The sequence below is a fragment of the Botryllus schlosseri genome, chromosome 9 (genome assembly GCF_051294905.1).
Source record: "Botryllus schlosseri isolate E-star chromosome 9, Bs_hap1, whole genome shotgun sequence".
Taxonomy (NCBI): domain Eukaryota; kingdom Metazoa; phylum Chordata; class Ascidiacea; order Stolidobranchia; family Styelidae; genus Botryllus; species Botryllus schlosseri.
Window position 1 is genome coordinate 11,607,458 of NC_137244.1, and position 13,416 is coordinate 11,620,873.

The window sequence follows — 13,416 nt, forward strand, 5'->3', positions numbered from 1 at the left end:
TGACGCGTTACCGTTCAAATATTAACATTCTGATACATTCGTACCGCTCTGACTTGCACGCTCAAAAGGTGCCAGTCAGAGAGCATGTTCATATTATTGTTGTTGTGATTACAGATTGAGTGTAGCTATACTTGTCTGGCGTTCTCAGTATCGAAATGAGAGTTACGTAGTTAGTTAACTACTCAGTAGGAAACGAGTTCCTACATTGGTGACCCCGAACTACCTGGAAGACTCCAGAAGACCACAAATATTGTGCACAGCCAGGATTATACTGACGCTTTCCAACATGGATAACGCCGCTTTGCAGGGATTGACCGACGCACTGAAGAATCTCGTCATTCCTTCGACAGCTAATGCGGTAAGCGTTAAACTTCCGTCAATATGGACTGACAACCCTACTTTGTGGTTCGCTAGAGCTGAAGCTCAGTTCGAGGCTGCACGCATCACTCGAGATGAAACGAAATTTAACCATGTGGTTTCGGTGTTAGATAACGCCACTGCTAGCGAAATTTCCTCTCTCCTTACTGACCCGCCAGCAACAGAAAAGTACTCTGCTATCAAAAGGGCGCTAATCAAAGTATATGGCAAGCCACAAGAAGTTAAGGACTCTGAACTTCTTAACATAGCCGGCTTAGGAGACAGAAAGCCGTCTGGGTTGTTGAGATACATGCGCGCGCTAGGTGGCAGTCAAGAGACATTACTGCGAGCGTTCTGGTTGGCCCAGCTACCTGCTGCAGTGCGAACAGCGCTGGCCACATCCGCAGAAACAGATGTTGAAAAACTGGCCGAAGTTGCGGATAGAGTGTTTTTCGCAGCTCAGACAGCCAACGTGAGCGCCTTACGCCATGACGCGCAGGATATCGCCCCACAGGCAGAAGTAAACAGCGCAACCGGAGTTTTCATCTGTCACTACCACAAAACTTTCGGTATGAAGGCTACGAACTGCAAACAAGGGTGCGCATTTGCCCAGTTGGTGTCTAAGCAGAAAAGTGAATCTTCGGCACCGAAGACGGTGCGCTACGCCCGTCGCAGAAAGACCCGACAGGGAAACGACGACGCCGATCGCGGTTAGAGGCTGACGCGGTTGGTGGAATTCGTAGCTGCCTCTTGATCATCAACGATGCCAAATCCGCCCGCGGGTTCCTGGTAGACACAGGAGCCCAGGTTAGCATCCTTCCCGCTCTACGCTCTGATCGCCTCTCTCGCAATACCGGTCCCCTTCTGGTAGCTGCAAATGGCTCAGAGATCAAGACTTATGGATACAGAACGGAAATACTGCACATCGGCACCAAGACGTATGAGTGCCGGTTTGTCCTCGCGGACGTTTCTCGTCCCATTCTCGGAGCAGATTTCCTTTTGCGGCATAGCCTCCTAGTTGACATAGGTGGGCGACGGCTTCTTGAAGCTTCAACATGCCGTACAGCTGTCGTGGGACACCTGTCATGGTCCCGTCACACGCAACTCCATGTAGTCGAAAAGCATCCGCACACGGTATACTCAAAGCTTCTCGATGAATTCAGCGAGATTACCAAACCGTCTTTTGAACTTCAACAGCCGAAACACGGTGTGGAACACCACATTGTAACGACCGGCCAACCCGTCTTTTCGCGCCCACGCAGATTGCGCCCAGACCGTCTCAAGGCCGCAAAAGATGAGTTCGACAACATGGAAAGACTGGGGATTATACGCAGGTCCAGCAGCCAGTGGGCGTCTCCCCTGCATGTAGTACCAAAAGCCAATGGTGAAAGCCGCCCCTGCGGCGATTACAGGCGCTTGAACGATGCCACGACACCTGATCGGTACCCGGTCCCTAACATTCAAGATTTCTCACACAACTTGGATGGCAAATCGGTGTTTTCAAAAGTTGATCTTGTAAAGGGATATTTTCAAATTCCCGTCAGGCCACAGGATGTTGCGAAGACTGCAATCACCACGCCTTTCGGACTCTTTGAATTTCTACGAATGCCGTTCGGTTTGAAAAACGCGGCACAAACATTCCAACGCTTGATGGATTCTGTCTGCCAAGGGCTTCAAAACGTATTTGTCTATCTTGACGACGTCTTAATTGCGAGCCAAGACCAGGAACAGCACTTAGCAGACTTACGGGCATTATTCTCCCGTTTTCGAGAACACGGGCTTGTGATAAACCCCACCAAATGTCAATTTGGCCGGTCCACGCTGGATTTCCTTGGCCATCGAGTTTCTGCCAGCGGCATCAAGCCCCTTCCTGAGAAGGTGGAGGTAATCCGCAATTTTCCTGCGCCTCGAACGGTCAAGCAACTTATGGAATTCAATGGAATGGTGAACTTTTACCACAGATTTCTACCAAGTGCTGCGGAAATTATGCAGCCTCTATACAGAGCTACCGCCGGTCGTAAATCCAAGACTCAAACTGTCCAGTGGTCCACGGACATGACCACGGCTTTCAACGCTACTAAGGCTGCTTTAGCCAAGGCCACACTCCTGGTGCATCCTAAAACAGATGCACCAACCGCCTTAACAGTAGACGCATCTGATGTGGCTGTTGGGGGCGTCCTCCAACAGAAGTTGGGGAGTATTTGGAAGCCGTTAGCCTTCTTTAGCCGTCAACTGAATAATGCTGAAAGAAAGTACAGTGCTTTTGATAGAGAACTGTTGGCGATTCATCTGAGCATCAGAAAATTCCGCTACTTTCTGGAAGGTCGCCACTTCACAGTCTACACCGACCATAAACCGTTGACCTTTGCCATGGCGAAGAAATGTGTACCGTGGTCGGCCAGGCAATCCAGACAATTGGCCGCAATCAGTGAGTACACGACCGACATACGGCACGTTTCTGGGAAAAGCAACTCGGTAGCGGACACATTGTCGCGTGCCACCGTCAACGCTATCGACGACGGCCTAGATTTCCAAGCGATGGCACGGGAACAAACGGACCTTGATCTGCGCGATACTAGCCTCGAGTTACAGCGGATTCCATTTGACGGTGGGCGGTCCACCTTGCTTTGTGATGTCAGCACTGGGACACCGAGGCCGGTGGTTTCACCATCTTGGCGACGACGGGTTTTCGACGCTGTACACACATTGTCGCATCCTGGCGTTAGGACCACAAAGAATTTGGTAAGCGCCAAATATGTGTGGAAGGGTCTTGCGAAAGACGTGAACCAGTGGAGCAGGTCTTGTATCGCCTGCCAACGGTCGAAGGTCACTCAACACACGAAAACTGCTCTTGAAACATTTCGTGTTCCAGAAAAGCGCTTCAGTCATCTGAACATCGACCTCGTAGGCCCCTTGCCTCACTCGCGGGGATACACGTATCTCCTTACAATAGTCGATAGGTTCACCAGGTGGCCCGAAGCCATACCGATTTCTGACATTTCCGCCGCCGGATGTGCCCGCGCACTGCTGTATAATTGGGTGGCGAGATTTGGCGTTCCGGCAGATATGTCATCTGACCGAGGGCCTCAGTTCACTTCCAGACTATGGGACGCAGTTTGTGAACTTCTCGGCACCAAACTACACAGGACCACTTCGTACCATCCTCAAGCCAACGGACTGGTGGAACGCTTCCACCGTTCTATGAAGGCTGCCTTGCGTGCTCGATGCACGCATCCAGGCTGGGTAGACGAGCTACCGTGGGTCTTACTTGGACTTCGAACCACACCAAAAGCGGACCTAGGGTCCACTTCGGCGGAACTTGTGTACGGTGAGACGATAGCAGTGCCAGCAGATTTCATGGCCACGCCTGAGACCATTACAAACTACAATCCACTGCTTAACCGCCTTCGAGAAACTGCTGGAAGTTTGCGCCCAACCCCTACCTCTTCTCATGGAAACACATCAGCTCGTGTGGCTTCAGACTTATCAAATAGTAAATTCGTTTTCGTGCGAAGAGGCGCACATGGGCACCCGCTGACAAGACCATATGACGGACCATACGAAGTAATCTCCCCAGGAGAGAAGGTGTTCAGACTGAAGATTGGCTTGCGCGATGAACTCGTTTCGGCAGACAGACTCAAGCCAGCCTACATGGACAAAGAACATCCATTCATGGTGGCACAACCACCTACAAGAGGTAGACCGCCTTTGCTTGATCCTTCAATGTCATCTCCAGATCCTGCGCAGCGAGCACCGGAAAGCTTCCAACGTGAACAGGACGACATGACGTCTACGCGCAACAAGCAGATGAAGACTCGCTTCGGAAGAATGATTAACGTGCCCCCTCGATTTCGAGCTTGAAAAGGCTAGTCACGATCTGGTGGAGGGTGGTGTAGCTGCACATAATACACTTACAAACTATATCCAAGCGATCGCGACTCGTAAATGTACTACGCTTATTCCTGACGCGTTACCGTTCAAATATTAACATTCTGATACATTCGTACCGCTCTGACTTGCACGCTCAAAAGGTGCCAGTCAGAGAGCATGTTCATATTATTGTTGTTGTGATTACAGATTGAGTGTAGCTATACTTGTCTGGCGTTCTCAGTATCGAAATGAGAGTTACGTAGTTAGTTAACTACTCAGTAGGAAACGAGTTCCTACAATATAAGACAACATTACATCGCGCGCAGCGCGAAAAGGTTTATGAAAAGGTTGCATAATTTTTTTTTTAAATACTCTGATTTATGTTAATTCGCGAAATAATTTTGGGCCCCAGTAGAGCTTGCCCCCCCCCCCCCCCCAATTAGGAGGTTTGGGGTGCGGCAGTTACGGTCCTGGAGCTACCGTATGGTAATCTAGCTTTTAACATTCGTATCGTATAGTAGCACGTGGCGCGATAGCACTCTTCACTTTTGCACTGCTCTGCTCTCGCCTAGACAGTCCATGAGAGCGTATATTCATGGCTGCTATATTCACTCCTACCTACATACTTGAGTAGATTTAAAACCCGGTCAATTCTACTTCTACTTTCAGTAGTTTTAAGTGGCTTTTAAAAGCACTACTTCTACTCGTACTTGAATAGATTTTTGCGTCGCTAATGCTACTTCTACAGGAATAGCTTTCTTTACGGCTTTGACGATCTCTGCTTATCAACGCCCCTGAAATGTCCATGTCGACTGGACTACTGACAGACTTTTATACAACCCACAATCCATTGTGGTTTCCGCGTCATCGCTATTCGCCCACAACAACTTCTGATGTCGCCATTAGCGAGAATCATCTTCAATCTCTATTGTATATAGGGTTGCCATGAGGAATTGTGCTCATTTTTCAGGAAATTGAAAATGTCGCCACCGAGGACGCCTAAATGTCTTCCTTTACAGCTTTTACAGGTAGGACAATGGACAAGTTCAATTGAAAATCGGCATAAATGACGATTCCAAAATTGGGTAACCCTAATTGTATATAGAATAGATAGTTTCCCGGAGATGCCTAATGCTCCAAATTTTGTACATTTTCGCCGTTGCTGAATATTTGTAGCATATGTTTCGGCTCCTTATAACCGGTTGTCGTACTGTTTATGGTGCTCATGGCTAAAGTCGGCCAGTAACGAAGTAGATCTTACTTCTACACATACGGAGTAGGCCTACTCAAGTAGGTTTTCCGTATTTGCCCCTGTGCTCATGTTTCTAGATAATACAATTTGTGCTCCCGTTATCATTGTTCATTACGTTTATTTTGAGTTATAAATAACACTGTAATAATTGCCCCGCATGGGTATGGTACAATTGCCCCTGGGTCTGATCATCATCATGTGAAAGATATAGCGAAAATTTTTTTCCGAACCACAGGCGGATTTTTTTGTGCGCGATACACATTTTCCTGTGCGCACAGACTTTGTCAGCAGTGCGCGCACGAGCGTAGATTAGAGGGAACATTGGTCAAGTCATTCGTGACGTGAAATCATCATGTATGAAAAAAATAAACTTATCACCCTGGCTACACAATACACATATGTTACCACCATTTCCATGTGCACATCTAAAAACTGGCGAAAGGGCCAAGTTTTCCTGCTTTCCACCCTATATAAACATCAAAATACCGTAGTAAAAATAATAAGAACGGACAAATTGAACAGTGCACATGGTCAATGTTTAGATCTCTATACTTCTGCAGAAAATGATAATATCCTGCACCATTATTTTCAAAATTTAGTTACTATTGACTCGCAGATACAGCAAAATATTTACACACATCACATTGACCATATATTAGACGATTTTATACACTATACATGTCATGTACAAAAGAAATTGTGAAGAAATAGTCACGATCGATAAACAAAATAAGGCAGCTTATGGAATAGAAATGAAACACATTAAAACTGTAACGTATTACAACAAATCAGCGTACTAGGGCACAAGTCAGACCAACACGAATCAAACAAATGATTTGAACATTAGATATTTCATACTTACAAACTAATATCCACAATGCTACTGTACCCCACAGCATTTTAGCGCCAAATGGATAAAAAAATTCGATCAATATAATCTCAAAATTTCAAGAGACACAGTGCGATCATAACTGCATGACATAAAAATGATAACCCTCAAATATTGGAAGTCAGACACGGTGTGGTAACTGAAGAATTTCGCTGTAGCAACCATTTTGAACTACTTATTTTTTTGTGTTTCACTAACACACGGATGATCAAGTCTCGTGTACTGAATAGTACTGTCTTCATGTTCCTTTGGAAGCAGCGTGTCCGTGTCACTTTCAAACAGCACGGTGACCTAAATACGAAAAGATCAGGGACTTTAAATAACATGGGATGAATTCCAAACATGAAAAACTGCATATAGGATTGATATCTCGATGATAGAAATAAAAAAAGGAAGTAATCCAGAACTAATTTTGTATTACAAGAAGAATTAAGTGCCCAAGCCTGCATGTTAGAATATGGTCACAATGGACAACAAACAATACTTAGAGCAGTGGCTCCCGAAGAGGATGTTTCTTGGGAATAGCATGCTTTTATAAAGTACACATGTTATAACGTGCAACCCATTTTCTGAATAATCTTGCTGTTCACGTATGCCAAAGAAGCTTGCGAACCACTTAACTCGAAGCATAGGTAATTATAAAAATACATTCGTGGCCGTCAACGTAGATGTGTATTGTGTAGACCTACCTACAGTGTACACTAGGGTTGTTCAAAAATTACTTCATTTTTTTCAGATATTTGCGGATATTAGCTAAAAATTTTCGGTTGGCTCGAAAAACGTTGCACACCAAATTTGACTCCATTTTTAATTTAGGCCTACTATAAAAATGATTTTTTTTTCAAATTTTACTGTCTGCTCCATGGGATTGTCAAACAGTCGAATAAAACGATAGAGGACAAACTTGGCTCGATTGCAACTGGTGAAAGCGAAGTTATTGGTGTTCAAAATCATGGATTTCAAAAAATAGCTTATACTGTGACCTGTGGGTATTGCAAGAATTATTATTCATGTAAGACTTGAATAACAACACTTCTAAGAGCTGGAATTGAGTCAAACTTGTTTTGCATAGTTTTTGTAGACAACTGAACAATTTCATTTGTTAGCCAATAAGATTTGAAATTTTTTTAATAATAAATTCAAAGTTTTCACACTCTGATAGCTTCACTTCTACCAGTGAAATTGAGTCAAATTTGGTTTACAACGGTTTTTAACCAACCTGATAATTTTAGCAAATAGTCGCAATAATCTGAGAAAAAAGTTGTGCGAGCATAATCTTACCCGAAAAGGAAGCGACTCTCGAAGTATCTTGCAACGAAATTCATTCAGCCCTCCGTCAGAAAATGGACACCAGCAGAGCAACTAGAACGCAGAACAGACGTGCGAAGTGTAAACTACCACCGTAGTACAAACAACATAATAAAAATATTAGCACGGGGCCTACAAGTAGTGAAAGATAAGATGATATTGACATGACACAAACACATTTATACCTTCATATTGACAACTGAAGGAGTGAAGCATGGTTACTGTACTCACCATATCGCAAATAAGACCAAATGGCAGCCAGGCTGGCACTGCGCCGGTGGAAAATGAACAGACCTGTCAAGGTAGTCAGGTTATTATCTCAGTACCGCAAATCAATTCACAGAATCAATACCTTTGCTAAAGACTTATCAGTTCCGGATGATACAATTGATATCTCCACAACATCCAACCATCCAGCAGGTGTGTACGAGTAGATCTGTATCCAATGATCTTGATAGCGCACCTAAAAAAGGCAGCAGCTCTCTGAGTAATCATACCACGTAATCTTTAATAATATGTTGCTACTGCACTTTTCACAATCCTATTTTGCACCTATTCTGTCCACACTACTCCTCATGCTAGTTATTCTTGAGACATGCTTTGCTATTTTTCATATTTAAACACAAGTATATTTTAGGTCAGTGTTGGGTAAATATATTAATATATATTCTTCCTGTGCCATGACAGTTTTCAGACACCACATGCAGCTCTCTCCATTCATTTAAAAAAAAAATTCTGTCTCTCACTCTCAACTATACCTAGCACAGGAGCACACTAAGCACTAAGCACAGTTTCACATCTCATGGAGATATTTAGAAGCCAAGAATTCAGTTGGTAAACCTAACAAGGTTTTGTCCGAGACTAGGCATGGAAATAGAAACATACTTTGTTCACATAGTATTCGTGAGGGTGTTCACTTTCATTTAACCTCTCCACTGATCTCATCAACTCGTCAATGCATTGCTCGGGGTCTGCCTCCAATTTCCAGCTGCAAAAATGCACAAAACGTAGTCAAGGTTACTCGAGTAAGGTAATGAAATAAGTAACAGAGTAGACTCAGCAGCAGTTTTTGTGACCTTATAGCCTTACCCAAAGATTTCAAATTTGGAGCAAATGTTAGTCTGATTTTCCCTAATTCAACATGGTACAGGTAGCCTGCTGTTACCGTACAGAAATCTAGTATGAAAATAAATATGAATCGGTCATTAATTATTAGCAATACATGACAATACAGGAATAATAATCTAAAATATAAGCGCATTTAAAATGTCAAAATTAACAATGTTGACCTCAATAGCCCACAATCCATCAGGACATCACAGGACTGAGGTTTCAGGAACGAAGAGATTTTAGTACCATAGCCTAATGCAGCTAATCCTCATTACATACTGCATAGTACATGCAATCTGTATGCAACATCACATATCTGAGTAAAATGAAACCCATAACACGTTGCGTTACATAGGGTTACCATATTTTGGAATCGGGAAAGGAGGACACTTTAACAAAATCAGAAAAGTTAGTTGATCAAAACTGAAAACAGGCGCTTTCTATTTTCACACTTTTTACTTAAAATTAGTGGTGTTGACTAAAAAAAATAAGTCGTCACTTTCGCTTGAACCAGGAACCATAGAATCTCTCCATTATCTTAGCTGTAAGGAGGACGGATTGCCAAAAAGGAGGACATTTAGGCGTCCTCGGAGTCGGGGGACATTTTCGAAAACTTGGACGTATGGTAACCCCACGTTACACGCATTGATCGATGTTCCTGATCAGTCATCACGAATTCGGGAACGATCAGGCAGATCAGCTCAAGCAACATTCACGCAGCAACGCAGGCAGATTGCAGGCACCGTAGTGAGTCAAGCCTTGATAGTTACACAAAGCGTGCACAAACAACAATTTTCAATACAAGGAGTGATATATAGGCTATTTAGTACGTTACCTTTGGTTGCATACGTGGTTATTTCTTGCACCTGGCATCCATGTGGAAGGTCGAAGAAAGCTTTTCGCTGGAGCTTGCAGCTGAGCCGGAAAACAGGACATGTCAGCCGCTTTGACTGTGCAGTCCCTAATCCTATTGGGTCGGAGAGCAGCTCACTTATTTCCAAATAGCTCCACACTTATTTTGACAGTACGCAATCAATATATTCTTCGAGTAACGAGTAACGCTTGCTTGGGACGGCTCAGGAAAGCGCAATATAAAACCACTGTGATGCTAATAGCACATCTGCAGAAATATGATGACCGCGTGAATCATTGTGAATGTACATGAATAACATGATTTTTTTCGGTCTATAAAATTTCGGAATAACTGGAATATGTGTTGCCAGATTTCAAAATTCTCAGAAAAACCGGTTGCCAGCTCATAATATTTAGAGCTGATCAACAAAAAGGATCCTGTTCCGGCAAATAGACATCCAAATGCCTACATTCTAACTATAAAACCGAAAACTCATATTCACCCCTCTGCGACCCCAAGGGCAGATCCACTTCTTGCTACAAGTCGAAATGACTATCCCAACATAACCCCAAAAATATTTCAGCCTTCGGAACACAATAGGGGACCCAGCAGAATCTTTTGAAAATGGATATGTTTCGAAGAAATGCCCGTAATGATATTATAACGGATATTTAAAAAAATCATTTTCACCCCTCTGCAGCCCCAAGGGCGGATCCACTTCTTGCTACAAATCGAAAAGACTATCCCAACATTACCCCAAAAATATTTCAACCTTCGGAACACAATAGGGGACCCAGCAGAATCTTTTGAAAATGGATATTTTTCGAAGAAATGCCCGTAATGATACTATAACGGATATTTAAAAAATCATTTTCACCCCTCTGCGACCCCAAGGGCAGATCCACTCTTTGCTACAAGTCGAAATGACTATCCCAACATTACCCCAAAAATATTTCAGCCTTCGGAACATAATAGGGGACCCAGCAGAATCTTTTGAAAATGAATATTATTTCAATAAATAAGGATGCCCGTAATGATATCGTAAAGTATATTTAAAAAATCATATTCACCCCTCTGCGACCTCAAGGGCAGATCCACTTCTTGCTAAAAGTCGAAATGACTATCCCAGCATTACCCCAAAAGATATTTTAGTCTTCGGAACACAATAAGAAACCCAGCAGAACCTTTTGAAAATGGATATTTTTCGAAGAAATAGGTATGCCCGTAATGATATTATACCGGATATTTAAAAAATCATTTTCACCCCTCTGCGACCCCAAGGGCAAATCCCCTCCTTGCTACTAGTCAAAATGACTATCCCAACATTACCCCAAAAGATAATTCAGTCTTGGGAACGCAATAGGGGACCCAGCAGAATCTTTTGAAAATGGATATTTTTCGAAGAAATAGGTATGCCCGTAATGATATTATAACGGATATTTAAAAAATCATTTTCACCCCTCTGCGACCCCAAGGGCAGATCCACTCCTTGCTACAAGTCGAAATGACTATCCCAGCATTACCCCAAAAGATATTTCAGTCTTCGGAACACAATAAGAAACCCAGCAGAACCTTTTGAAAATGAATATTTTTCTGAGAAATAGATATGAACATGATGATAGTATACCGGATATTTAAAAAATCATTTTCACCCCTCTGCGACCCCAAGGGCAGATCCACTCCTTGTTACAAGTCGAAATGACTATCCTAGCATTACCCCAAAAATATTTCAGCCATCGGAACACAAATGGGGACCCGGCAGAATCTTTTGGAAATGGATATTTTTTCAAGAAATAGGGATGCACGTAATGATGTTATAACGGATATTTAAAAACGAATCCAATAGTGGAAATGTGTTTGGTCCAATGGGTATTTGACGGTTCTTGCGGAGCATATCACCCGGCGACAAGGCAAATTCAAACCCCGCAGCTGCTGTTGTCTACCTTCTTTAACACTTTCCCTATCTTGTTTCGTTTCTTGAATACTGATTTGATGAGTTGGTGATTTGGATCGGAAGTTTTAGCTTTCGATGAAGACGATCCCTGAAACTTTTTTTGCGTTTTAATTGATTTACCGTTTATACTTTTTATGGAAAACTGTATCGCAACATCTCTCACAAGACCTTGACACTTCGTTGCGATATGTTAGAATAAATTTATCCAATGAGCATTTCGATGTGGTATGTTCAAAGTAAATATTTTTCAATTGGAAAAAATGTTCCTCAATTATTCCTTGGGTTCGATTGTTTTTTCATATACACTGTATTACCTTATCATTACTTTGCTTTTTGAGATTGTTGAAGAAATTGGAATATTTTGCATAAAAAGCAGTGACAGAATTTTCAAAGACATGTCGCGATAAATCACCAAGTAAAAGGCGGGATGATTCTGCGAGTTTCGACATCAATTTTCCATAAAAATGTCGGAGAAGTATGCATTTTCCTCGGATAATTTTTCTTTACAATTTCCGTTTCTGTATGATTCACTGTGCTTGAGTTCGTTGATCATTTTCTCATATCGTAAATAAAAGGCGACTTGAGCTCCTGTTTTCTTTCCAGCGACGCAACATTGTAGAAAAAGTCTCCATAATTGCCGAAATCGTCAGATTATTATTCTTCAGACGTCAAGTCGCGTGATCTGTCAATACTTTTGTGTTCTTGTAGACGTCGATAGCACGATAACCACTTCTGGAATGTTTTGTCTTGATAGGAGGATCCCGATCAAGAAGCCGGACACATCGCCATTACACTATCTCGCTCGGTATATGGTAACCTGGTTTCCCTGCAATACAGCCATACCACTGAATTCCACAGAGTATAAGAGCCCCATCGATCAAAAATAGTCCAGGATTCGCTTTTGGGGGAGCAGCATCCTTTAAACGCAGTAAAAATGTTACAATACTTATAGTCGCGTGTGGTTGAGAGTAAACATGCCTTTGATACCTGGCGCGCGCTGGGGCCATGTCTCGATACGAGAGCTTTTTTGGTTATTCACGTCAATATTTTAGATCAGTGGTTCCCAACCTTTTTCGACTCATCGCCTCCTTTTGAAGCTCCACACCGATCATCGCCCCCCAAATATTGGGAACCGAAAAACAGCACTTCGTCAGTCCCCTCTTAAAACGTTGGTCTTTGGCCCCATAGGGTGATAAACCAAACACCAGACCCCCCTCAGCCAGTGGGCTGTTTGTCGCTACGTATCGGCTATACCCTATTTCATGTAGTGTTTGGTGAGTCACCGTATTTCGCCTAAACGCGCGAAGCGCGACAAATTTATGTAATCCATGTTTGAATCGGTCAATATGGTCGGGAATTGCATATATATTGCTATCAATTTTTTATCCTCTTTCTGCTCACGTAATCAGATTCGCCGGTAGAGCTGAGTGTGGTGTGTTGAAAAAGGTAGGACCTCTAAATAATAATTAAACATCTTCGGGCGGAATCGTTGTTATATTAACTTCGTTACATGATGCCATTTCGTGACCTCCTATACGGCTATGTGAGAAGATATGGAAATCGTCAAAACGTACCAAACTAAAAGACGCACATGATTTCAAATTGGTATTTCTTTACTGGCAAATAATTTTTTCCTTGCGGGATGGCATTTGTCCTGTAGGGTTAAGGTCGCCAGGACAGGAACATTCGACGCCAGCCATTGAGGCGCCTATGGACAATTACACATATATGTATAATTGTATATATATCGAAGTTTTCGGTCAGCACAAGGGCATTCCTTTTTGGCCAAGGTCTTCTCGCTGGTAATCGTTCTGGCACACTTC

At 43.0% G+C, this 13,416-nt stretch overlaps 2 protein-coding genes across 2 annotated transcripts; one reads left to right on the forward strand and one right to left on the reverse strand.

Annotated features, from left to right (window-relative positions):
- Positions 1-286: 286 nt before the first annotated feature.
- On the forward strand, positions 287-1,072 carry LOC145446670 (uncharacterized). Its single transcript, XM_080325021.1, has one exon. It carries the CDS (start codon positions 287-289, stop codon positions 1,070-1,072), a length of 786 nt encoding a protein of 261 aa, XP_080181147.1.
- A 4,806-nt stretch (positions 1,073-5,878) lies between these two features.
- LOC145447163 (uncharacterized) lies at positions 5,879-9,887 on the reverse strand. Its single transcript, XM_080325578.1, has 6 exons — positions 9,622-9,887; positions 8,562-8,664; positions 8,029-8,139; positions 7,908-7,970; positions 7,650-7,730; positions 5,879-6,659 (listed from the first exon to the last, which is right to left on the reverse strand). The coding sequence occupies exons 1-6, from the start codon at positions 9,720-9,722 to the stop codon at positions 6,540-6,542; spliced, it is 579 nt and encodes a 192-aa protein (XP_080181704.1). The 5' UTR covers positions 9,723-9,887; the 3' UTR covers positions 5,879-6,539.
- Positions 9,888-13,416: the final 3,529 nt, after the last annotated feature.